The sequence below is a fragment of the Numida meleagris genome, chromosome 13 (genome assembly GCF_002078875.1).
Source record: "Numida meleagris isolate 19003 breed g44 Domestic line chromosome 13, NumMel1.0, whole genome shotgun sequence".
NCBI lineage: Eukaryota > Metazoa > Chordata > Aves > Galliformes > Numididae > Numida > Numida meleagris.
In genome coordinates, this window is record NC_034421.1 from 13,431,287 (window position 1) to 13,457,970 (window position 26,684).

Genomic DNA, 26,684 nt, shown 5'->3' on the forward strand with positions numbered 1-26,684 from the left:
CCTTCCCCCCGCCCTGCGAGACACCCCGCCCTCCTCCAAGATGGCGGACAGAGGCGTGCTGCGGCAGAGTGCGCACGCGCCGGGCCCCACAGACTCGACTGCGATTGGCCGGTGGGGCCGGGCGGCCGCTTCCGGCGGGTGGGGCGGGGCGGGGCGGGCGGAGCCGCAGGATGCGCCTGGAGTAGCTGCGGCCGCGCCGACTGTAGCAGCGCCGCTCCCGGCCCCTCCCGCGGCCCGCACCGGCCTGCCCTCCGGCGGCCCTTCCCAGCGCCCCGGGGCTCCCCGTGCTCGGCGGCCGGGGGCGGGCCCCGGGGGCTGGGGTAGGCGGCGGCGGCGGCGGCGGCTCTGCGGACGGGGGGTGCCTCCGGGGCTGTGCGGCCATGAGGTGAGCGGAGCGCGGCGCCCAGCCCAGAGCAGCCCCGCGGGAGGGACAGCCCGCAGCCATGGTGAGTGCGGGGGGAGCGGGGCCTGCCCGCGGGAAGGACTGTGGGGAGGGCCTCTGGCGGCCGTGAGGGCCCCGGTTCTGCTGGGAGCGGCCGCACGATGCTCCGAGCTTGTGGGGGGGGCGGGACAGGGCCTCGCCCGGGCCTTCCCCGCTGGCCTGGGGCTGCGGGCCGCATCCGGCCCTGCGCAGCGTAACAGAGCGCGGTGTGGGGCTGCCCCTCGGCCGGGCTGTGTGCGGGCTGCGTATGGCTTTGATTTACCTCCATCCTTTCTTTTTCCCTTCGATAAATGGAGGAAGGGGCGTGTTAGGCGTCCTGGTCGCACGCACAGTCAGCCTGCAGCGCTGGGAGGTCGCGCTCTGTCTCCAGGGGGCTGCAGCACCGTGCCAGGCACTCACAGGGCTGTGTTAAGCAATGACTGTCACTTATTATTTCTCAGTCGTTCCACCCGGAGGAAGGTCCGGCATTGCCGAGTGCGCCCTGCTGGCAAAGGGGAGCGGTGTGCACAGACAGTGCAGCGATCGTGGTGTGGGGAGCTGCCTCCTGCCGGCCCCACCATGGGCTTGCCAAGTGGATGCTGTTGGTGCCAGTCCGGCTTCCAGTCCCTCTCTGTTCTAAGCTCCCTCAGATGCTGCAGGCCCAGGCTTTGCAGCCCTTTTTATTCAGGGTGTTGGGATCTTGCTCTGCAGCTGTGGATTTCTCATCCAACGTACCAGGGAGCGAGCTCCTGCCCAGCGCCGCAGCTCCTTCTGCAGTGGCTTTGGCCAAAGCTGGAGCCAAGGGTGGTGTTCTCGAGGTGGTTCTTCTCAGTAAGTACCCCACTTCAGGAAGGTGAACAAATGCTGTGGAGGGGATCTGAGGATTTGTTGGACCTGTGGTATTTAGCAAGCTGCTGCTGTGCACGTGAAAAGAGTCTAGCAGGTTCTGTGCTTCAGAGGAACACCAGTAACCTCAGATAACAAAGAGACTTTTTAATTTTTCCATTGTCTTCATGCAGACGTATTCTTTCAGTCTGCTGCGTTACACGTTGTTTTATTTTACCTCAAGCATTCAGTTTTTGGTTCAGTTACAAGCCAAGCAGTGGGTATGGCAGGTGAGAAGCAGTCATCAAGCTACACTGCAGAACTGACTGTTGTAACGTTTCACGTGACTCCTGTGCAAGATTTTCCTTCTGTTCCACTCTCCTTGGAGCCCACAGATGGGCCTCTTCTGCTGCTAGTGCACCCTCCTTCCCGGAAACAGTTGGATAAGTGTGAAGATGAGATTCTGTAAGACACTCTGGGAACAAACGCAGCATAATTAAACTGCGCTGTAAAAATCCAGACTTGGGGAAACAGATCCTATAATTTGAACTGGGTTAAAACTGCAGGCGGTAAGCGGGAGGAGTGGTGATGAGTTAGGGTGTGATTAACTGAGAAGGAGTGATGAGAGCAGCAAAGTCAGTGAGAGAGGCATCAAAGGCAGGAGGGGAAGGTGCAGTGACATGCACTGTGCTCAGAAACTGTGTGTGTTGTCAACACGTGCCAGTTCAGGGTGCTGTGCTCCACAAATCTTGCACTACCACTGAGGAGCTTCTAAAGCAAACCAAAAAGCATTTGCATGTTTCCTACTCAAGCATTAGGTTCCTTCTAGCTGGTTTAAAAAAAAGAAAAGCTTCAAAATAAGTTTTGTCAGTAGAACCATTCCTCGAATCCAGTGTTTTGCATCCAGAGAAGCTATGCCTTTGTTTCATTGCTGATTCTTCCCCTCTTTTTCTCCTACCAAAGATGGATCATTTCTGAAGCTGTCAGAGGTCGGTTGTGATCGTTAGAGCATAGCAGTCACCAGCTAGTGCATTCTGAACTCTCATGGGAGGCTTCAAGTCAGGCAGTTACCTCCTAGGGAATGTCTTCTTTGTTTGTCTGAGACCTGTATCGTGCCATCCACCAGAAGAATAGCTCAGGAGAAGGGTCTCCTTCCCAGCCATAATGTTTTGCTTGATATCTGGCTTTAAAGATGCAGTGTGAAACCAGCTGTTCCGTCACAGAACTGCAGACAGACTTCTCAAACACTGTGGTAGCTGTGCAGCAGCCACTCGTCTTTCCTGTTGTCACTAGGCCTCAGAAGTGTGTAGCAGAATGGGAAGCACACAGCAGGAGTTGCAGCGGCGGATCCAAAAAAGCCCGTGTCCTTGTTGTGCAAGAAGCAAGTAAAGCCTGCAGAAATGGAAGGGGGCAGTGGGCATGTGTAGCTTGAATCTTCCTAGGTTTTTCATGGCAGCATCCTAACTTCTATTTTACATCCCTGTTATCATCTTCCAAATCACTTTCTTAGCAATAAGTGCTGTCATTTTCTTATGCTTAAAGCCTCCTTTGAAGAACTGAGAGTGGTTTATGCCTTCCATCTGCTAAGGAATCGTGTATGTCCGGATCACGGTGTACCTAGCCAGGTTGCTGGTGAGCTATAAGTTATTCTGGCACCCTTGGTTACCAAGGAGCTTGCTGCTGTGAGTGATGGAAGCAGCCCACGTCTGTTATGGATGTTGATGCAGCTCGGTTGGCGGCCCCGTGGCTAGAGCAGGTCTGTGTGCTCAGTGAGGCAGTCCCGTGTTAGTGGGACTGCTCCTGGTAAATGTGGTGTGGGGACAGCTTCTTGCTTTTGCAGCCATCCTGCTGCTGGAGCTGCTTAAACTGTGCTGCTTGGGCGGCTGCTGCTGCCTGGAGAGCTGTGGGATGCCCTGCAGTGAGAGGTAGAGGAGAGCAGGGTAAGGCTGCGCGTTGCTGGTGCCACGGGGACAGGAAGCACTGAGGTCACCTCTGCTCCCCGGGGATGTTGGAGGTGATGCTCGGAGCTGTAGCAGCGACAGTTGGACTCGGTTCTGATCTTTATGGGTCCTTATGGGTTCTGATCTTTATGGGTCCTTNGGTTCTGATCTTTATGGGTCCTTATGGGTTCTGATCTTTATGGGTCCTTTCCAACTCGGGATGTTCTATGGCAGCTCCAAGCCGTGGGGTGTCACAGCCTGGGTTCTGACAGCTTGTAAGGGACACGCAGAAAGCACAGAGTCCAAAAAGAAAAGTAAATCTTTTTGGAGCCGTTCTGACTCACTACTGAAAGAGAAACGAGAGAATGGGAACTTGTAAGTCCCAGCCCCAGCTCTGACATCTGGCTTCCTTTTTTGGCCTTCAGGTCACGCAACTTTTTCTGCCCCTCTGTAGCATTATCCCCGTTTTATTAAATCACAAAGCAAGAGCTACAGTGCAGTGCTTGCGAGCTGTTCACCTATTTCTTAGCATTGCAGAAGGCAGCGTGAAGCGAAGCTGGGCCAGGTGGTACAAGCTATGCCATGACATTCAGCACAGCGGTCTGCATTTCCCACGTACCCATAAGCACATCACATACGTCATATTACAAAGGCTGGCTAGTTAAATGCTGGTTCTGCTGTCTCCAGTCAGGCTAAAAGGTATGAAGGTGAAGTTATTGAGCCTTAAGATCCCTTTTACTATCTGAAGAAGCCTTCTGCTGCTGGCTGATGTTTGTGGCCATCCGCTGAGAGGTGAGTGGTGGCTGCTGGGATTGTTTTAGTGGAAAGCATTAAACCCTGGCATGTGCAATGAAGCTCGTGCAGTGGGGTTCAGCACTGCAAAGGGATGTCTCAGTGTGCAGATGCCTAACAGCTGCTGGGAGCTTGTGTTCTGCGTGGTTATTTTACTGTGTGTTGTGAGGTGTTGTCTTTTAGATCAGGAAGAGGGTCTGCTGTTGTTACATGCAATATAAAAGGGGAAAAATAAGAACTTGCTTTTACGTCTGTAGCTGGTACCTGGCTGGCAGCGTGATGTGTCCTGAAATCCTTCCAAGTCATTGTCCTCTATCAGTCAGCGGGTTCTCCCTGGCAGTAGCTGTATCTTTATTTGGGTCACTGCTGCCTTGGGATGCAGAGAAGGCCAAGTATTAACATGTCAGCTTCCTTTTCATTTCGAGATAAATGAGGTGCTTACTGGCTTTGTTTTCTCAAAATGAGATGCTTAGAATGCCATTTGTGGAGGTGAAGGATGCAGCCAGTCCCTGATCTGTTGGAAGGGTCTCTTTGTTCCGACGCAAGTGTAAATATTAACAGTTTGGTAGAGAAAAAGCAGTTAGCTTCTTTCTGCGCAGGTTATCTTGTTCAAGCAGTGACCTCTGTGCCAGGCAGCCCCAAGGCTCTGTCTGTGGTCACAAGGACAGAGGGAAGAGTTCTGTGCTCCAGGAGGAGGCAGGGAATGGTTGGAGTCTCCTCTCTGAGTCTGGCACAAGAGCACCTCAGGATGATGGAGATGTTCTGCGGGGAAGCAAGGGGTTTCCCATCACATCTTACTGCCTTCTTTCCCCATGTTTCTGATTCCTATTTACTTTCACTTCACCTGGAACATTTCACATGATGTTGCTTCAGCAACGTCACAAATTCCTTAATTTTTCACCCAGTGTTCCCTAATTCCTCTCCCATGGGGACTGCACTGAGAACTACATTTCTTTCACGATTTTCCAACGCTCTGCGTTTGTGCTCCAAATCTTCTATTTGTTTCAGCATCTCTAAGTTTGTAGCTGGGTCTGCAACTCTCTTTGTATTTTTAGCAGTTTGATTTGATGCTTTATTACTGCTTTAATTGCAGTGTGGAGACGGGTTGTCACGTTTCCTTTGTCCCCTTTTTTGCAAAAGCAGCGCGATCGTCTGGTGTGCGTTCTGCCTTGTCGGGCAGCCAAGCCAGCACTGAAGGCAAGGGGATGGGGTGCTGCCTTCTAGATAAAGGGTTTTTTTTTTCCTGATGGGGGATAATTTTGTCTGAAAATCGTTGATTGATGGTGTCTTGCTGCAGTGGGTGAGGTGATTCCTTGTACGTTACAATACTGCCAGTTCTTTTCTGCTGGACTGAGGGTGATGTCGAGCTTCTTCCGCTGAGATTTGTCTGAGTGTAGGAACCTGAAACCGCTCCAGGAGCTGAAGCTGGTGTCCAAGAGCGGAGCAGGAGTCTGCAGGGGCAGCTGCAGGGAGCGGCTCTGCCGCGGTCAGGCTCGAAGGAAAGAGGAAGCGCATGCAGTCAGCGGCCTGTGATCTCCGCTGCGTGAGCTGAGGTAGGTGCTCAGCAGCAGAGCTTGGCTGCTCACAGCCCTGTGCGGGGCTTGGTCTGCTAGGCAGCCAGTGCTCAGGAGGAAGAGTTTGCTTTGCAGTGGGCTGCAGTGCTCTGAGAGGAGCAGGCTGCTGCTGGGAAACAGCCCAAGGAGCTGCGGCACTGCCGCTGTCAACATCTTGTTTTGTTTTGCTTTAAGTGGGCTAGATGCTTTTCCTGAACGTACTGTTCTTTGGAGCCATTAATTAAAAAAGAAACCAAGTCTTTGCAGACTTATTTCCGCGTTAGTTTCGTGTATACTCTTAAATGCCCAACATGAGTTTTAATGGTCTGTGCCAGGACTTCAGTCTGCAACGCTGTGTGAGTTTCTCTTCTTTGACGGTGTCTTAGAAAGCACCGTGTCTCTGCATACCATCATCAGCATGCTGGGATTTGGATTTTGCTGCTGTGGGGTGCTGGGCAAGGTGCAGTCCTTGTCCCAGGCTTCCTGTAGCACCAGCCTTGCTTTGTTGTCCCCTGGCCTGGTGTCAGAGTTTTTCACAAAGTAAGGGGGATTTCTTTCTCCCTGCAGAGCAGCTTGAGCTCCATCTGAATAGGAGAGCCACTTTCAGAAATTGCTGAATAAGTGTTTTCTTCTTGCATTCACTTTCCTCTTTCCTTGTTGTAGTACTTTCAATTTCCAGCCACACATGTGTGTACCCTCAGCCTCCTAAAGTTGGGCCTGCAAACAGCTGCAGTTCAGAGCGTTTGTCCACACATTACTGAGTTGTCTGCAAGCTCAGATACATCAGAGTTTGGATTTGCAGTTGTGGAGGCAGTAAAGTATTTGAGAAGCACTCTGGGAAATCTCTTAACGCTTCATGGACAGCTTGGTGCTGATGCACACGCACCAGGTGACTCCTCTCTTCACGCTTTTCCATTCTCCCCCTCTCTGGCCAGAGGAGCTGCTGCATTTGAGTGAGTCAGGAAGAGGAATCTTTTGAACACAAACAGGCAAATATCCATCTGCAAAAGCAGGAGCAGTGCTTTGTAGGAAGACTCAGGTAAAACTTGACTGTGTTTGTTGTGGACCATTTGAGCGAAAAGTTGCATCTTTTTTTCTTAGCACTTGAGAATTTGTGATTTCTTCTTGGCATAATCCCCCCCCCCTTTCCCAACATGCTTCTGTCCAAAATACTATGGGTTTGGGCTCTTCCCTCCAGTGCTTTTTGAAAACTTGCACTATTTCAGATAAAACACCAGGAGATCTTAAGGTCAGCACGTTGTATGCGTTTGCCTGTGGGGCCAGTGCCGCTATCCTGTCTGTGCATGCCTACATTCCCCTCTGCAGAGAAAAGGGGAAGTGGTCTGTGCCCTGTGGCCGTTGTCTCACACCTGTGAACATCATGAGGAAGGACAGGGCTGTCCTGTGCGGCCCCTTTCAGCAGGGGACGTGGCAGGGAGCCCCCGGGGACATGAAGTGCGTGGACAGACTACAGTGCTGCAGAATCGCAGCCTCGTGCCCTTTAGATGTGACTTTCTAGACTTCACCGGAAGACTGCAAGTTCCTTTTGTACCCTGGGGGAGAACCAGAGCACCGTGTGGTGCTTCAGCACCCGTAGCGCGGCACCTTCTGCAGCATCCATCCGAAAACACACTGTCACTTGCCCCAAACAAAAGTGTTTCATCAGTGATAGCTTAAGAAACAGCAGGCAGCAGTTGAGAGCTGCCTGTGAGCAGCTCGTGGCTGCAGCTGGGATGTTGGATTTAAGTGTCAGTCCAAGAAGCAGTTATCGTGGCGCCTGCGTGTACCCATCTGAGACCCCTGTGCTATGCAATTTGCAGTCATAATGGAGAATACTGGCTGCAGTAGTCTGCGTGAGATGCTTCCACGCTTCTCAGCTGGATGGTATGATTCTAGGAACTATGTGTTTGGGGAAATAATGTGTTGCCAAGTCTTTTCCAGCAGCTAAACCGCAGTAAATCAATTAGCAAGTCATCACCATGTGACCGACCGTGTTCCTCGGCTGACCGTGGGCTGTAAATCACAGTAGATCTAAATCTTATTTTGCTTATGCCAGGCTGCTGTGATGATTTTATTCATCTGAGGGGATTCTGAGGGAATCTGTAGGTGTTAATTGCAGTGCTTCGTGATTGCTGAGTTGCCATGCATTGAGCACCCTTTATGAGCAGCAGGGTGACTGCTGAGATGACCCCGGGGTTGATTCCTGATCAAGAACGTTCAATTTAGAAGGGATCTGCCTCAGACACCTGAGCCTGTTAATCAAAGTTCAGCTGTAAAACCTGAACCCTGGTTAACTGAACCTGCCTGAACAAGATGATTTAAGAAATACGATCCCATAGGTATTCTAAAAGGTGCCTGATTACCTGTGTACCTGGCAGTGTTTACAGGTAAGGTGATCTCTTTATCCTGCTCCAGAAATCAGCTTATCAGTGCTGCCTTTCCCTAGCCTGCTCCGTGCAGCAGTGCTCAGCCTGTGGTCGTTTTTAGCTCCCGGCTGATGTTTAAATAAAACACATCGATTCCTGAAGTGCAGTCTGACATTTCTGAAGTGATGAGCGTTAGAGGCAGGATTCCCCAGCTCTCGTGCTGGACGTCAGCGTTGTCACAGGGGATCTGAGCGCAGCGCATTTGCTGCCTCCTTCACTCTTCGCTGCCGTTAGAATTTAGATTCGTGACTTTTAGGGTAGGTTTTTGGCTTAAATTGTGGTGTAAGAGAAACGCGTTTGCAAAATCAGCATCTCGTCAGCGAACTGCAGGAGCGGTGGCTGTTGAAGCAAATGAAGCAGAGGCCTGCTTGCGTGCTGCAGCCAGGAGGTCTCCTGAAATGGCACCGGGAGCCTGCGCTGCTCTCACAGCACGCTGAGGCTCAGCCTAGTTTCGGTTCACGAAACCACAAAAACATGTCTGAAAGGCAACGAGGAAATTGAGAGCGAAGATGGAGCGTGCTTGATAGCAGCAGCAGCGTGCTGCAGGGGAGCACGTCTGCAATGGGACTGCGCACTGCTTCCAAGCTGAAGGCTTCTGGGCAGGCCTGGTAGTTCTGTTACAGAGACCCGTGGAACATGTGTGAAAACCCAGTGCTATAGTTAGCTGGGAGCAGCGAGGTGCAGCACAGCGCTGCTTTGAGCTGTACAGCCTCAGTGTAGCATGTATTCATCCTTTCTGGAGCACGTGTTGGGTGTCATACAACTGTGTTTTGGTTTTTCAAGCACTCCATAGTACTGACTTTGTTGCTGCCGTGCTTCAGTTCTTTCCTGAACTTTGTTGCATGTTGCGGCCCAAAGCTGCTCTGAGGTTCACTGAAGCAGTGCTAACGCTGGTGCTTTGCTGGCAACAGCAGAAGGAAGGCTGGGGTGAACCACGCAGGCCTGAAATGAGCCAGCACCTTCTGAGACCATCACTGCCATGGTGGGAGTTCCTGTTACGTTGGGGCTTGGAGAGGGAGGGACTCTGAAAGACACCCTGGTAATTGGAAAAGCTGATGAGTAAGTTGTTGTGTTGGGATACATGCATGCACATTGTGTATAATTAAATTACCCTCTGCTTGAAAATGATCTGCAGTATTGTAAATAGTATATATGGAAGAAAACACAGCAGCAGAGTATAGTGGTTTCTGTCTGTGTGTCTGACTGTGCCAGTAAGCAACTGCCCAAAAGTGGATGCAGAAGGTTCCCAAGCTGAAGAGAGTGGGGCAGTATCGTTCAGAGGCAGCAAAGACAGGGAATTAATGAATCCTGTTCTTCCAGCAGTCGCCCTTGTGGCTCTACCCACTGGCTCACTGGTGGCACGGTGGAGATTCCTGCTGGGACAGGAGTGCCACGTCCCTGCTGATCCGGGTGGGAGGCACTTCTGTAAGGCTGCAGCTGCAATTAACATCTTAGCAAACAAAGAAGGGGAAAAAAAAGCTTTGTACAGGAGGTTGCCATCATTTTGTCTAATTTTGTCCATTTCCAAGCGCATTAAAAAAATAAAACCCACAGAACCTCTTGGTGCTGTCATCAGCTGCAGCGCTGTATTTAGAGCATCATTTGTATGATCGATTCTCTGCTGAGCTGTTAATAGCAGCCATCAAAAGGTTAACAGCGGGGGTTTTATGGCCAAGCATTAGGGAAGAGCTTTCCTCTAACAGAAACGATCACTCTTCCAGAAGCATTTATTTATGAAAGTGCAGTGACGGTCTGGCATGGCCACGGCCACCAAAGCTGGTGGTTGGGGCTGGCTGAGGCACACGGCTTTGTAGGTTCCATCTTTAGGGAATAGACAATGAAGTTGGGGGAATAAAAAAAAAAAAAAAGGCAAACGTGCTCTAAATGAAAGCTCTTCTGGAGAAAGCTTAAATAGCTTTATAAGCTGTGACGTCTTTTATGAGCACTTTCATATTTCCCAGAATACTCAGATGCTTTTGTTAGAGGGAGAATGGCTTTGGTCTGACATGAACTAAAATTAGCGGTGCGTTTTCTGCTCAAATAAACGTGCGGTGTCTAAAGTGCAATCCCAAATCAATTCCTATGTCTGGCAACAGCTCTTATTAACGTGGCCCCAAATGTTTTATCGTTGATATTGCTGTCCTGTGTGTTTTCTCCCACTCGCTGCCCAGAGCCATGTGAGCTCTCGTCCTTCTGAGGGCTGAGCCCAGAGCTGCCGGGTATGGAGAGTCAGCTTCTTCAGAGCCTTGTCTGATGCACTGATTTGGACTCTGAGCAGCCCAAAATGCCATAGACAGGCAGCTATTATTGCTGTTTTCCTGAAGAGAAGTCAGTTAATGGCTCTTATCTCTTAAAATGCTCAGCTGGTCTATCTAGGTTTTGCTGATCCTTTTCATTTAGGACAAGAGGTAATGGGCCTCACCAGGGGAGGTTCAGGTTGGGTGTTAGGAAACGTTCAGTCTCAGGAAGAGCAGTGATGCAGGGGCACTGCTGCCAGGGAGCGGTGGGGTCACCGTGCGTGGAGGCGTGCAGGAACCGTGGGGATGTGGCACTGAGGACGTGGTCAGTGGGCACGGTGGGGTGGGCTGGGGTTGGACCTGGGGGTCTGAGAGGTCTCAATTTTTTTTTTAATTCTATGATTTCTGGAGGATTTCCTGAATGAAGAATGTATTTGAGTGTGCAATTACTGGGTATTCAAGTAATTGCTGTTCAGGGAGGAAGCTGTGTGCTTACTTGTGAGTCTCATTTGTTTGGTGGTATGGGACTGGTATTAAAGGTTGGAGCTCAGAGATAAATACTGTGAGTAAGCAACTACTACGTCTGCCTTGATAAGTTATTGAATCGCCCTTGACAAACTTAGCAGGAGACAATTGGGAGTGGTCAGGGCATAGCTCCATGGTGCCCTGGGGCTCCCACCCTGGTTGCTGGCAGCCACACTGGGTCAGATGGGCAATTCTAAGAGCGACAGGCTTGGCAGGTATGACACCAGCATCCAGGCACGCTTGTTTTGTGTGTCACCCTCCCACACTGTGGCGCTGTCTGGGGCTGTGGGACTTGCTGGAAGTAGGGAATCCCAAGCAGTGGGGCAACGTGGATGGTGACACATGGAATCTGACCTCGGCTGCTTTTAATGAATTGAGAAGTGAGCACTGTTGGCTCTGATTGCCTGTGGGGCCGAGCTTGCTCTACCTGCCCATCTCTGTGGGGCTGGGGCAGCTCCTGGTTTATCTGTGTGCTGCTTGGGGCAGCAGACAGCAGCTCCTCTCCCAGACCCTGTGATACCTTCCTGCCCCTTTCCTCCAACGCAGAGTGAGCGCTGAGTCCTAGAGTGGAAGCTGCCTGCATGTTAATGTGAGGGATAATACTGGAGATATCACAGAAGGGTTCAGCACAGGTCCTGAAAGCAGTTCTACCCTTGTTATGGCCTTGCTGGTTAATTCCTCTGGGCTGTGGGAGCAGGTACTTCTCTCTGCAGTTCTCCAGCAGTGCGTGCCCTTGCATCCTCTTTACCACAACCCAGTTATCGCAGCATTGCTTGCAAGTTGGATGATTGCTGCATGCCCCGGGAGAGGTTAACCTGGGGGATACCCCAGGGACGGTGACTCCACCACCTCCCTGGGCAGCCTATTCCAGCACCTGACCTCTCTTTCAGAGAATGAATTTTTCCTTACATCCAACCTGAACCTCTCCTGGTGCAACTTGAGCCTCTTCTCTCTCGTCCTTTCCCTAGTTATATGGGAGAAGAGGCCGACCCACCTCACCACAACCTCCTTTCAGGGAGTTGTAGAGAGCTACCCTGAGCCTCCTAATCCTGAATCTTACATAAAAAAAAACCCAAAAAACAGCAGGATTAATCTTGAGTATCCTTCCTAAAGGAGGATTGACTTTCTCATCCCAAACCCTTCAAATCCTGACATCTCTGTGCAAGGAGCAAATGCTTCTCATTGAACTGAGGCAATCCGGATCGGTGGAGCGTTGGGATGAAGAGAATGGTGCTCCCAGCAGGGGAGCCTGACTGCATTGAGTCCATGGGAGCAAGGCATGGAAGTTTCCTTATGGGTGCTGGGCAGCTGGAGCTGCCAGTGGGACTTGGTTTGTGTTGAAGAGCAGAGTGAATTTCAGGGATTTAAGGAAATGCTCAGGAAGGGAAGGGCACTTCAGGGGGTGGTTGCCCACAGGGGCCACATGCACACAGCTGGAGGCAGTGACAGCGGGTGCTTGCTCTGGCTGAAGTTGACAAAGTGGCTTTGATTCGATTGTAGGCTATTTTAAGCCAATTGCTCGCTAGCAGCACGTTTTGTTCTATTTTTTGCTCAAGTAGTCCTTGCTTTCTAGAGCACACACTTTACCGGGGGGGTAGAGAGGGGAGAAGGATGGGGGAGGAGAAAAGAGAATGAAATTCTGTCTTCGTTTACTGAACCATTGAAGATGCTGTGAGAGGTGGGAGCGGGCAGCAGTGGTGCTCCCCTGGGCTGTCCCGCTTGCTCCACTCTTCATAGCTTGTCCTCCTGCAGCCACGGGTTGAGTTTGGTTTTAGTTGTAGAGGCAGAATTTTCAAGTTTTCTTCCCCGTTTTACATTGTCTCTATGCGGAGGAAGGTTGGGCCCTGAATCTTGCTGCGTTTGTTATTGATAGCATGAGTTGAAAACGTGGGAGGGAGGGGAATGGCACAGCCATGGCACAGACCTGCTGTTTCGTAAGGCTATCCATTATGGGGTTCAGCTGAGAGGGAACTGCAGTGCAGGCAGAGGCCATCCTCGGTGCTGGGATGTTACCAGAATAAAATCTCAGCTCCAGAGAGTCACAAAACTGCCATAACCTTGCAACTGCTGCATACCACTCTGATTTTTTTTTTTCAGACTCGCCCATGCTGAGCTATAACTGAATAATTCCAATAGTAAAAACTAAATTTGGGCCTCATCAAACCTCGGAATGCTTGTGTGTCTCTTCTCAAAGTGCTGCAAATGCTTTCATCCCTTGAGCTGCCACTGCCCCCTTGGTGCTGCAGCTGTGTGCCCTTCCAGGTGTCAGCTGGTAGCATCTTGGCTTGAATTTGTTGTTTTTGTGAGAATTGTGGCACAGCTGAGCTGACTTGTGGCTCCTGACCATCCCCAGGGGCAAGGAGGAACCTTCTACTGGTGTCATTGCTTAATGCAACTGAGCAAGTGATCCCTTAGCGACGGTCCAGGCTTTCCCTTATGACAAACCTTGTTGCTTCTGGGTGCAATGCGCAGTTTGAATTCCTCATTGTTTTTGCCCTCCACCTGGATTTCATTCTTCTGCTTTTGTGGCACAAAGGATGCTGACCTCCAAGTGCTGTCTTTTGAGAAATCATCTACGCTGGATGCACCGAGTGCAATTCAAACTGGAAATCTGCATTAACTCCTTCTTTTTGGTGACGTTTGCAGGCATCTGAAGAGGCCTCGCTCCGGGCTTTGGAGAGTTTGATGACGGAGTTCTTCCACAATTGCACAACGAATGAGCGGAAGCGGGAGATAGGTGAGTGCCTGCCCCTTCCAAGGGACGGTCCCACTGCATTGTGCTGCCTGCAGACCTCAGCAGAGGTCACTTGGTGCTTTTATTAAACAAATGTGGCAGGGAAAAGCGCTCTGTCTGCAGAATTGGCATCGCAGCCGCTCCTGCTTGTGCAAACTTGAAGTAAGGGCTCACATAGCTTGGGTTTGGGAGAACCCACGGCAGGTAACTGACATCAATAACTAACATCAGAAACTGCTCCTGTGAGCATGGAGCTGCAGATTCTTTTTGCTGGATGGAAGCTTGGGTAGAGGAGGGATGTTGGTTTTTCTCTGCCTGCACAGTGCCGCTGCTTGGCTTGGAAAATGCCCACCTTCTGCTTAGAGGTGGAGCGTGGACTTGAGGAGTTGTCCTGCCCCAGAGAGGGAAAGCAGAAGAGTGCCCTAATTAATGTGAAATGGCAAGGGGAAGTGAACAGTGAGGTTTCATTGTGGGTAGTGTTATTAAATGTGTCCTTCTGAAAACCAGCAGAGATCACACTGGTGCTCCAGAGCAGCTCCTTGCTGCTGTGCCTCGTGGCACCAATAGGTCATTTTGCTTTTCTTCTGAAACTTCTGCCACTTCTGTAACTTCAGTGTGAAGGTACGATCAGTGTGAAAGATCTGTTCCAGAAGTCTGGATGAATAAAGAATAAGCACCTGGCCAAGTATTCTTCTATTGAGATCACCTGCAGTGCTAGAATGGGAGCCTGCTTTGGCAGGGGGTTGCACTAGATGATCTCTAGAGGTCCCTTCCAGCCCCTACAATTCCATGAATCTGTGGATCTCCGTCGTGCCTTTCAGATGGAGGTGTATCACAAATACCATTGCTGTGTTCCTTTCTGTATCTCCCTGTTCCCCGGGTCTAGCTGCAGGAAGGGAACCCGCTGTGAAGGCTGAAATGTGGCCAGCCTGTAGCACAGCCCTTGCAGCTCCTCCTTCCTGCTGCATTTGGTGTGCAGCTGCCTGACCTGAGATGCCCACCAAACCCTTCATCAGAGGTGCAGAGGCTTTTGGGTGCTGACTTGCAACAAACCAGTGTCTCTGGAAGCAATTGCATTTAAACAAGAACCATTTTTTGAGTACTTTTTTCTTTACAACTGGTCTCAATATTCAGCGCTTAGCCAGGTGTCGTACTTCTGTCATTTCAGAATACTGCTTGACATACCTGTTTTCATCAAAGCCTGCTGTTAGATTATTCTCAAGGCTTTTGAGTGCGATGCCCCCTGCCCTGGTTGTTTGAGTGACCCTGAATGTGTTTTTTTCTATGCTCAGCCTGCTATATATGCATTGTTATGGCTCCGTTTACAGCTTAAGAATTTTAATGCATTTTCTCATACTTTGCTTTTTCAGAGGAGCTTTTAAATAATTTCGCCCAGCAGATAGGAGCCTGGAGATTCTGCCTCTATTTCCTGTCAAGCACAAGGAATGACTACGTGATGATGTACAGTCTGACTGTGTTTGAGGTAAGGTGCATGTTGTTGCCTGCTTAGTGCTTTTTCCTTGTCTGATGCAGTTCTGTATGACAATCGATTTTATTTGAAAGCGTTTCTCTAAAAAGGCAGCCTTAATAGGGACAGTGATACAGCTTCTTTTATGGCTCTCTCTTAAAGAATTTATTTAATGGCAGGCTGACGGTAGGAGAATACGAATCTTTGTACATAAATTGAAGAATTAACTTCCTAGCATCTCTAAGTACAAATTACCTGCAGTTTCAGAGGCTGCTCGAGTTTTCTGCACCATGCTTTTAAGAATGACTGCTTTTATATTCTTCTTGTGGTCAGAAATGCGCATGGTTACCATCTACTAGCTGCTGCAAACTGTAACGCTAAGAGGAGAAACCAAATTGCTTTTTGAAATCTTGCTTTTCAAATCTTTGAAATCTCTTTTTCTGGCATGTTCTTTTTCTGAATTACACCCCGCAAGCTTGTTTGAATTCTAGAGGGAAGGTCAGTCTTAGAAGACCATGTCCCACTTTGTCCCTATTTATAAAGGAGAACAAAGTTGTGGTTAAAAGCCTGAGCATTGGTTTGTATAGCTACTGGAGGACACGAAGTATTCTGTGCAAGCTTTATCTTATCGTTCTCAGTGAGCAGCACAGTGTCTTTCCCTGATGATATTCTGGGGTTTGGTTGTGGTTAACGGGGTCTGTTTTCCCTTTGTGTCTCTGCACTGTGTTCTGGGCTGGGTTGCAGTCTGAGCCTTGCTCCAAACTCAAGGAGCGTTAATACCCTCTGCAGTGGCCTGCTCTATAGACACAGCAAACAACTCTGTTCTTACAAGTTGCTTTGACAAATTATGTGTCCGTGTTGTTGTTGACTTCTTTATGTAAAAGACTCCATTTATCTGGGGCTGGAAAGGGAGGAGGGTGAAGTAGATCTGCAAATGGAATCTGCGTGGCCCTTGACAGTCAGGAGAGCCCTTCTCAGAAAGGAGTGGCAGAAGTTTAATGGAATGGATGTTACACAGGAGCCGTAATTAAACTGATTTTCATGAGGAGGAAAACATGTTTGGTTAGTGAGCCTCTGGGAGGAGGGAGCAAGTAGTACTGAAAAAATGAATTGTGCCCAGAACTAAGCAGAACAAAGAAATCACTGTGCAAGTGTAAAGCGAGGGAAGCAATCCGCAGCTCAGCTGAGAGATTAGGATCTCTCAGTGGAGAAGGTGGAATTGCTGATGTTAACTGCTGTAGCACTGTGCCTTTCCTCTGCAGGTCTGCATGTTTACCATGGGCCTTAGCTCTGTGTTGAGTGTCAGTCCAACCGTGTGTAGAGACACAAGGCTCATCCCTAAAACTTCCTGTGAGTGCTGTGTTTTCTAGAATATCCAGAAAGCTAACAGCTGATGTGGTGTAAAAGTCTTCCTCCTGGCCCCCTTCTGGATGAACTGTTTTCTCCTCTTGCTCTGGGAAAAGAGAATGTCTTCCCAAGAGTGTTTCTAAGATGGAGAAAGCTGCCACTTCCAGATGAATGGGATGAACTGTGAACGTGTGAGGATGGATATTGATGCTAAAGCATCTGCCAGTTTTATGGGTGCTTCAGAAGTTGCTCTGGACTTGCAGTGGGGAACTGTCACTTGACTGGGACACTGCTGGTTTCTAAGCAATACTTCTGGATCCTCTCGAGGGGAAAAGAAAAAAAAACCTCTTAACCTTTCTGAGACGCTGTGTGTGTTTATGAACCATCTGTATGTGTATGTGTATACCTACATCTCTGCACACTGAACTGGTACCTCAGTACCATGCTTGTGATCTGCTCAGACCATAAGCACAGCTTTCCATATCTACACAAGCACTGCACAACATTCCCTGCTGTTGCATTTTCCAGCTATATGCCTGCAAACAGCTACAGATAATGCCCCTGTAGCAGGCCTCCTGTATAAGTTATCCCTAGGGGCTGAGCTACTAATGCTCCAGAGTCCCTAAATGGGATTGTGGCATGGCAGGGAAGCAATTTGTGACTCTTCTTATGGATTTTGTCTGCTTTTTTTTTTTTTTTTAAGTGGACTAAAAGCTTTCTGTTTAAGTGATGCCCTGTCACTGCAGAATCACTGCTTGAGAAGTGACCTTCCAGCTGAGCTCCAGGAGACCTCTGGGGCCTCAGAGCCATCGAGAGCCAAACTTACTTCCCTTCTGTGTTGTAATTCTGCCTCACGCAGGGCTATTTTTCCCTTTTAGAAGGGGAAGTGTAGCTGTCCAGGGTTAAAAGCTTGAGGCAAGCAGCCAGCTCTGCTTGACCCAAGTCTGGTTAATGTGGCGACGTGCCATGTGCCATAGGGTAGAAGTCATCTTTAGTGAAAACCTGATGTTGGGAGGGTGCCGTGAGTCTGATACTGTTGTAGTGGGTGTGGAACTTTATTTTTTGTTAGAGCTTGTTCCTGCACTCTGCATGGCTTGTAAGAGGTGGGCTCAGTGAGTTTTGCTCAGCAGCCTGAGCATCGCTGCCTTCCATTGCCCAAGGACCCCATTATGCAGCAGAGCCTATGCAGAGGTGGTGGAGCAGGGTCTGTGGCCTCTGAAGCTGCTCTTGTTCTGCCGGGCTTAGTCCTCACACAGTCATCCTTGTGCTGATAAAGATACCAGGGTTAGGACTGCTGAGTAGTTGTAGCATCTGAACTGGTAACTTTGCCTGGAAAGCCTGGGTCAGAGCTCTAACAAGAGAAGTATCTTCTCTTTTCACCTGCTGATGTCTCATTGTTTTCTTATCTTCAGGTCTGCCCGTGGCAGCCAAGAAGCTTGAACGTGTAGATGCTTAATTTTTTAACTGGCCGTGCATGGTCAGTGAAAGGCATGGACAGATCTGAAAGCTATGGCCTTTTCCCCACCATGAGCCCGGGGTGTGAGATGCAGCAGCGCTGCACAGTGCCCTGTCCCTGCACTGTGTCCCTGAGGTCTCTCCATGAGTACAGCTCTGGCTGGCCTTCACAGTAAGCTTTGTAGCTACACCTGAGGCTGTAGGGGATCAGGTTTTTCTTAAGAAAGCGGTGTTATGTCTAAAAAGCTGCTGATAATACATATGTTAAAATGCTTTTCCTTCAGGCACTAGACCTGGCATTGTTAAGGTTATCCTATTCAGGCACCAAAGTGTTTATTTTCAGTGAAGCATGTCATATCAGCGTGTTTAAGGTGGGCTCACTGGGGAGCTCTGTTTCTTTTCCAGAACCTAATCAATAAGATGTGGCTTGGGGTCCCATCTCAAGACAAAATGGAGATCCGCAGCTGCCTGCCCAAGCTCCTGCTAGCTCAGCACAAAACTCTGCCTTACTTCATCAGGAACAAACTCTGCAAAGTCATCGTGGATATTGGCCGACAGGACTGGCCCATGTTCTACCACGACTTTTTCACTAACATCTTGCAGGTAAGAAGTTTCTAAAGATTTTTTTTTTCCCCCCACCTAATTCTAATAGCTCAAGTTACCCTGAAAAGCTTTGGCACCTCATCACATAAAGTCACCTGCTGAATGCTGTTGGCAGGTTTGAGGTCTCATACAGAGATCTAGAAGGTGTATGTGAGGGCCGTGGCTGAGATGCTGCCATTCGTTTGGATGTTAATTGTTTGAAATGCAACATCTTCAGGTGAAGCCAGGGCTTGACTAGCAGCTCACTGCTGCAGACCTCCTCTTTTGGTTGAGTACTTTGTTTCCAGTTCTCCCAAAAACGTTCAGAATTGACTTAGAGTCTGACTGTGAGCTGAAGTGCTGCTCAGCCTTTCTCTGCCGTCATAATTACATCGTTTGAATGCAGCTATGCCTACAGACAAGCCACAAGGCAATTACTGAAATAAATCATCCCTAAGTGTCAAGAGTTTTTGTTAAGACAAATGGATCTAGTATTAATTGCAAAAGTAAGAAAGCCCACTTGGCATCCCAGGCTTGTTTTGTTGCTCACTGCAGTAACCTCTTCTGAAATAGCTCTCTGTAACCACCTAGTGCAGCATGCTGCAATTTTTTTCCTGAACTGTCTCTCTGACAATAAGTACTTTAAGACAGCTGTCTATATTTAAGTTTTGGCTTTGATTACATCTGAGTTTGCAATTGAAACACATTCTAATCTACTTAGCCATCTTTAGTGCTTACAGAGCCCACTTTGGGTATCAGTTTTTCCTTAAGCCTCTCCTCGTGGACTGAGCTTCTGAGGGATGAGCACAGCCGTCTGATCTCAAGTTTGTCTTCTGAGGTGATTTAAAGCAATTATTTGATTCTTGAGCAGCAAATCGATATCACAGTTCTTTAGTTTCTGAAGTCTTTGTTGAGCTGTTAGGGGAAAGGCGTAGAAAACTTGGTCTGTTGCACTATTGTTATGCAAAACCAGTAATTCTAGTGCTGCTACTTGAGTAATGTTAAGTTTTATATTTCTGTAGTGTCTGTGCATGGTACTGCAGAATATCCTGGCATTGTCAGAAAATATGAAGAGAAAAGCTGTTAAGTCCTTTTGTAACTTACTAACAAGCTGTGTATTTAGCTTCCTTTAGAATCGTAGAATTGTTCAGGTTGGAGAAGACCTCTCAGATCCCCAGGTCCAACCCCAGCCCACCCCACCATGCCCACTGACCACGTCCTCAGTGCCACATCCCCACCTCCTTGGGCAGCCTGTGCCAATGCCCCACCACTCCTGAGAAGAAACTGTTCCTAATACCCAACCTGCTGCCAGCTCCTGCACCATCACTCTTCCTTTCTGGAGGCCCAAGTCACGTATGTCCAGATGAAGAGCTTATAGGTGGCTTTTTCCTGCAACATATTTCACCAAAATGTGCAGCCTGCTCAGTGTTAGGCCAGCTTGTCTCTGGTCTGATGGGCCAGTGAGCTGAAGTCAGCCTTCATTGTTTAATTTATGATTTCAAGGATTACTTGCAGTAATGGTGATTGACTTTAGATTTATTTTCCTCCTGGTGGGAGCAGTGCATAAGTCATTTTTGATGTTTCAGGTCGAGAGAACAGGGGTGTCTTTCAGCTGAAAATAAAACCTTGTCCCACTTGAGTGTCTCTTTAATATCCCAGTGGCTTACGAAGGCAAAAATCCTTGCTTTCTCTGCTCCTATTCCTATGCATTGTGTACATGGTGGAACTCATTCTTCTAGGCTAAAAGTGATTTCCAGTATGAAGTACAATGCAGCCACAGGCAGAGGTGCACCCTGTACCTGTGTTGGCTGCAGCTGTCTGCCTGCTGCTGGAAGGAATGTGTTTGTTTTTTTGGGGGGAGCTGCCTGCCTGGTGGTGCGGGCCCTGAGCAGCAGCCCCATTACCTGGTGAAACCATGGGTACTGTGGTTCTGAGAAGTGATGATGTCAGCAGAAGGTGGTAAATGGAGGAGCAAACTGTTACTGGTAAACGTGCTGGAACAGAGAATGTGTGCAATGACGTGATGAAAGCTCTCAGGAAACCCCAGAGATTCCCGTGGTGCTTGAACCGTTGCATCATCGTAGGTTGATGTCTCCAGAAATGAAATCCTTGCAGCTCTGCAAACTGGGAGCTGATACTCCTCAGTCCCGGACCCGCTGTGAACTGCAGGGAGGATTGCTCATCTCCTCTTAGTGATCGGAGACTTTTTCAGAACGTTATCACATTGCATTCATGCCTTTTCCTCTCAGTTGATTCAGTCTCCTGTGACCACTCCTCTGGGACTGATCATGCTGAAAACAACCTCGGAAGAGCTGGCCTGTCCACGCGAGGATCTGAGCGTAGCCCGCAAGGAAGAGCTACGTAAGCTGCTGCTGGACCAGGTGCAAACCGTACTTGGGCTCCTCACAGGTACGAGCTGGTGTGCTTGCAGCTCTGAAACAACCATCTCCCTTCCCCACCCCTATGGTGCTGCCAAGCTTGCCCATTCTCAGAGCAGTAAAGCAGGGTGTGCGTGATGTAGTGACTGCTCGTGCTGCTCAAGCACTTTACCTCAGGGTGCCCGGGTCAGATTAATACAAAGCAAGCTAGTGTAGCAGAGCAGTTAATACAGCCAAGTGCCTCCTCCTGTTTATGAAGAGGGATTGAGATTGTCTTCTCTTAGTGACCCTGAAACACGTACTGAATGCTTGTACGCACGCTGTTCCTTGTTAAACACTTGAGAGGTGTTTGAGTGGAACTATCTGTCTCTGGTATGTTTCTTGGATTGATGTCTTTTTAGCAATCTGTTCTAAAAAATGTCTCTTTGGTCAGGTATTTTGGAGAGCATCTGGGACAAACACAGCGTTACTGCTGCCACTCCGCCACCATCCCCAACTTCAGGAGAAAGCGGTAAGGACAGCTAAAGCTGAGTATTTATCTTCAAGCTTCCATGTGCTTTAACTTGCAATACCAGGTATAGATTCCTTCCTTTACTGTCTGTTTCCTAAGGCTGTTCTTAGGCCAACAAATTCTGGGTCAGAACAGCTAGCTTCAGCTGAGGAAGCCATTTCCACTGCAAGGGATGCCCCACTTGAAAATGTCACCTCATTTGGCAGCACTGTTGTCCTCAGATGGCAGAAAGCTTTCTGAAGTGTCAGCTCAAAAGGCTGCATCATCACTGGGTTGGCACTGTTATATGTGAATTTCAGCTCTAAGCACATCAAAAGGCAGAGTGGAGCAAAACTGAAGCCTAATCCAAAAGGAAAGTGACAGGACTTGTGCATCTTTATTGACAGAGTCTATTTTCTCCCCACTCCTGTTGGTCTTTTGCAGGGCTGTCTGTCTATACTCATTTACGTACATATTAATTATCTTTGAAAAGGAGGCCATGTTTCTATGTCCTTGGAGCACATTTATTTATCCTGCTATGAGGAAAGCTGTAGATAGATGCAGAGGGTCTCCCCAGATGTAAGGACAGCGTTGATGAGAGCCATTTTTTGTGTTGCTCTATGTGATGTTTTTCTGTTACATTCATCTCACCTAGGAATTGTCCAGCAGCATGTGGTGTCTTTGTTCTGTCTCTGAATACAAAGCAGATCATGCAGTGAGATCAATACTTTGTTGAAACAGTCGGATCTCAGATCTGTCTGCTTTTAACAAGGAAAAAGAAGGGTTTAGACTCTTGGAAACTAATGTTGGACTGTGCATGGTGAGGTGATGAAATGCTTGGGGGTCCATTACTTCTTTCTCTACATTAACACCAAGTTGTGTTCTGCGTGTTAAGGGTTGTAACAGATCCCTTGAGTCTTCAGATGTGTCTGTAGGACCTTAAGCAGTTAACTGAAGGCTGTGGATGGCTCTGCTGTGCTGGGTTGCCCTGGTCAGCACCAGGCAGCGTGCTGGTGAATGTTGGAGTTTGGTTTGTTCATGCTTTGTTACCATTTTTACTTTTAAATCAGTGCTGTGCTTCTTTTATATTAAAATTTGTGTAGTCTGTAAGCTGACCAAACCTTTTTACATGCATGCTGGTTCCGTGTGGGTCTCATTCATGCAGCAAAGTATTCCCACTTGCTGGTGACAGTTCTTTTCTGTTGCTTTCTCCTAGCTCAGAGAAGGCCACCTTCTTGTCCTTTTTATATTCCAGTGAAGTTATAGGTGTTCCAAAAAGCAAAATAAGCTTCAGAAGTCCCTATTAACATTTTAATGTCTTCTGTCAGAACTAAAATCTCTTTAGGAACTTGGAATATCCCTTCTTTCTTTTTTGCATAGCGAAGCAGAGTGCAACGTTTGCCACAAGTCCTGTATAATTTTAAAATAGCACTTAAAACCTACACTAAACTCATTTCTCATACCACTTAAGCAAAGTGGCTCCAGTGTGTGCTGTGCTGGGGAACATTTGGGGTATGGGATCAGATAGGAAGATCGGAATAGAATTCACTCAGCAGTGATCTCTCGGCCTCCCAATGTTGTCTTTGAATGATTTGTATCTCTTTATTTGATGACTCCCTTCCTTGGACGTATTTGGTCATGTGTGATAAATGCATGAGTAGCACGAGCATTTGTTGCTGCTTCTGCAGAATTAGTGTGATCCCAGCTCCCCCTCTCTGACAGTTTTCCCCTTGTGCATGAATGCGCTTCTTCCTGTAAACACATCACCTGTTTGCAAAGGTACAAAATGTCCCTTAACACCCATTGAACTCTGAGCTTCAGTGATTTAACTGGATGCCAAACGTTCAGACCAGCTGCCCTGAGTTACAGGGCCCTGATTTGCAGGCTGTGGCAATGCACTGACTGCTGGGACTCCCTGGTGCTTGCAGTTTGCTGGGAAGGCCCTTAGGAAGAAGCACGTTTGCTTCTGTGAGCAGAATGCAGCATCTTGCAGCATAACTATGGCTGTGAGTGCTGTGCTGGTGCTGTTCTCGTATTGAGACCGAGTGCGGGGTTATCTGATGCAGCTGAGGTGGTGTGATGCCTTACAGTTCTGGAGTAGAAGAGAAAAAGGTGTAAGGCATGGCAGGGAGTTATCAACGTCGTGGTGCAGAACGTCCATCTTGATGAAGGATGGAGGCTTGGGAGTCTGTTCATCACATGTGCTTTTGAGTACTTGGAAAACAGCTCGGTAAATCATAACTGCTGTGTTCATGCTGCTCATGCGTTGGGTCTTTTTGCTTTCAGAAAAAGTCACTTTGATTTTCTGGGGGGGGGGGAACTTTAAATTCCATAATGTAGCAAACACCTGCAGATTTCTAAAGGTGAAGGGATGATTTGCACTGAAGGAAGAGAAGTTTCAGATCAGCAGCAGTCCCATAGAGCGCTGCTGGGACGCTGGGTGGAGTTGGGCTTCACTCACATCTTCCCCAGCAGGTACAGTTCTGATCTTCTGTATCAGGGGGTAGAATAGAGACAAAAGCTTTGTAGGACAGCACTGAAGATATTGAGTGGCTTCCACATAAGTGAGAAGAAAGGTCCAGTCCCAAATTCAGAATGAGGAGCTGCAACAGAAGACTCTTACTTGAGCGTAAAGGAGGAGGTGAATGGAAATTTTCTTTCCCTTTTTGGATAGAGGAAGTAGGAAACAGTTTGCAGTTGATATGCCCCGAAGAAAAGCTGTTTTCACCCGGTGCGTAGTTAAGCTGCGAAACTCTGTTGCAAAGGGATGTTGCATGTGTTAAGTGTACACGGCCTCAGCTGCGGACTGGGTAAATCCATGGAAGAAAAATCCTCAGACTGCACAGAATTCTTCGGACCCCACTGGGCTCAGGAAGCCTTTGCACAGCAGCGGTCAGAGGCTGAGGAGTGTCACATCTATGTGCCACGGGCTGCTGGTCACTGAGAAGCAGTGCTGTGCTGCGCTGGGCAGGGTTTGGGTCTCAGCACCTCTGCTCTTACATGACCCACAAGCTGCTACGTGCAAGCAGAAGCAGCTCTGCCAAGTTTCGATATAATATGGGCGTGCTGCAGAATGTATGCAAGCCTGCATCAAGGATGCTCAAGCTCTTGAGGGGTGTAGATTTTGTAACAATCCCCTAAAATACACATCACGGTGCTGTGGTTTGGTTTTGCAAAGTGCTGCGTGTGTGCTTCTCAGTAAAGCTAATGGGGCAGTGCCGAGCTGCCCCTTGAACTTGTTTGTTGGAAGCAGTCCCCCAGCAACCCCTCTGATCCGATGTGTGGGATCTGTACGAAACTTCAGAACCTTCCAGAATTAAAAAAAAATCCCTCATCTCGGACAGATCTGCGTGCTAACCTGCTGCGTGCCAGGGGCTCTGGTGGCTGTTGGGTCATGGCTAGGGCTTGCAGTTGCAGAGCTTGAAGATAACTGCCCTGATCTATAACGTGCTTTTCCCCCAGGTGACCTGTTGAGCAGCCTGTTGCAGAGTCCCAGCGCAGCCAAATTATTGAACCAGCCGATCCCCATCCTTGACACGGACAGCGAATACATCTGCTCCCTGGCTCTGGAGTGCCTGGCCCACCTCTTCAGCTGGATCCCTCTGTCCACCAGCATCACCCCCTCGCTCCTCACCACCATCTTCCACTTCGCCCGCTTTGGCTGTGACACCCGTGTCAGGAAGATGTCCTCGGTCAATGGCAGCAGCCAGAACGCGGGGCTGGGAGCGGAGCGGGGCCGCCTGGGCGTCTTGGCCATGTCCTGCATCAACGAACTGATGTCCAAGAACTGCGTGCCTATGGAGTTTGAGGAGTATTTGTTACGGATGTTCCAGCAGACTTTCTACCTCCTGCAGAAGATTACGAAGGAGAATAATGCCCATACGGTGAAGAGCCGGCTGGAGGAACTGGATGAAAGGTAAGAGAAACCAAGCAGCTGAGTAGCTGTGCTAGGGCCTCTTGCTTTCTAAAGGACGGTCTTTCTTGATTTGCGGTCACGCATGGTGTGTCTAATCGCCTTTTTTTCAGAGTTCTGTGCTGGTGCTGGCAGGCAGACAGGTAGGTGCCCGCAGGTAAGGTTCTGCTCAGGGGCTCAGTTTGCCAAGTGGCCGTGGTGGCACAGGTTTGTCTTCTTTCCTGTCCTCTTCCTCCCCTTTCCCCGTTCGTTGCTGTTTGACTGCAGGTCTGAGGTGGCACAAGAGCTGACCCTGCCCTTCATTCAGTTGTAACAGAACAACAGAAGAGGCACAGTGAGGTAAAGGCATTGCAGCATTCCCTTCGCTGGTCGGTATCTGCCTTCTCTGTCTTAAACCCAAGTGCACAAAGAGTGGGTAGTAGTTCCGCAAGTCCTGACTTGAAAGGAAAGAGAAATAGTCTCATGCTCTTCAAAGAGACATGGCAACTTCTGATTACTCTTTTTTTTTTTTCTTTTTTCTTTTGCTTTTAAACACCACTGCAAGGCAGCTCAGGGAGCTCTGCTCCCAGCAGCAAGTGCCTGGAGGCAGTGGGGGAAGCAGCAGCTCAGGAGCTGCGTGTTCTTGTTGCTTTCCAGAAAATGACTGCCACGCTGGTTGCCTACAACAGCCTGACTCTTTCATGTTGGATATTCCTACTTGTAGGATAAGTGAGATTTGCCTTGCTGTTGTGTTGAGTGGCTGAACCCACGTGCTGACCGCGTGCTGCCCGGAGGTGGCTCGGTGCTGGCAGTGGGGATGTGGGCAGAGCTGGTGCTGATGCTGGCACATGTGTTATCGCGGTGTGAATGTGCTCAGTACCTGGCTGTGGATGCGTGGTGATGGAAGTGCAGCAGGAAGGGTTTTGAGCTCATTGATTTTTCTGTTTGATACCTACTTGGAAGAAAAAGTGAATTTGGAAACAAACTGGCTCTTTTGAGGAGCTGACTTACACGTTTCTTCCGCAAACCTCCCTTTTTCCGTGTCTTTAGATACAGTTGCAGCTCCGGGATACTAGCTCTAGATGGGTTGTGGCTTCTGTTTAACAGTGAATTCTGCTTGCTCGTTTTGAGACTAACTCCCTCTGACTCCAGTACTGTTCCCTCCCTAGAAGTAAGGCATGTCCCAGTGCAGTGGAAACGTGCTCCCTCTGAGCGTGGGATACGTGCACAGAGAGCCAGGGGTTGCGCTCTGGATTTCACAATGGCTGTCCTGGAAACCTGTAATGAGTGCTGTCTGTAACTCCTTTCCTTTCTTCTGGGGGAGGTGTCAGCGAGCTGCCTTCCCTGGCCCAACTGGGAAGGGACGTGGCTGTGCTGTGCTGGCTCTGCCAGGGTCATGTTCCCATGTTGCTCCATGGTTGTGTTCTGCTGCTCATACACGTTATCCATGCAGACCATGGGTGTCTGTAGTTCTGAGAATCCTTTCTTTCCCTGCTGAGGTCTGAAACGGGGCTGTAGCTGAGATGTTCGGGGCAGACTGCCTGGAGCAACCCAACCAGCTTTGGCCGGAGCAGAGCTGTCTGTGAAGTGGCTTGGCCTTGGGTAGGAGGGTTTTTCTA

The 26,684-nt window shown here is 49.1% G+C and overlaps 1 protein-coding gene across 2 annotated transcripts in view; it reads left to right on the forward strand.

Moving 5' to 3' along the window:
• XPO6 (exportin 6) overlaps positions 259-26,684 on the forward strand; it is a 49,102-nt gene continuing 22,676 nt past the window's right edge. The window contains exons 1-7 of one of the 2 annotated variants that reach the window (XM_021411362.1): positions 259-446; positions 13,366-13,456; positions 14,824-14,936; positions 18,129-18,326; positions 20,555-20,714; positions 21,117-21,194; positions 24,636-25,089. In XM_021411362.1, the coding sequence (XP_021267037.1) occupies positions 444-446; positions 13,366-13,456; positions 14,824-14,936; positions 18,129-18,326; positions 20,555-20,714; positions 21,117-21,194; positions 24,636-25,089 (1,097 nt within the window). In that variant the 5' untranslated portion in view covers positions 259-443. The remainder of the gene's footprint in view (positions 447-13,365; positions 13,457-14,823; positions 14,937-18,128; positions 18,327-20,554; positions 20,715-21,116; positions 21,195-24,635; positions 25,090-26,684) is intronic. The other variant, XM_021411361.1, reaches the window with a different exon arrangement.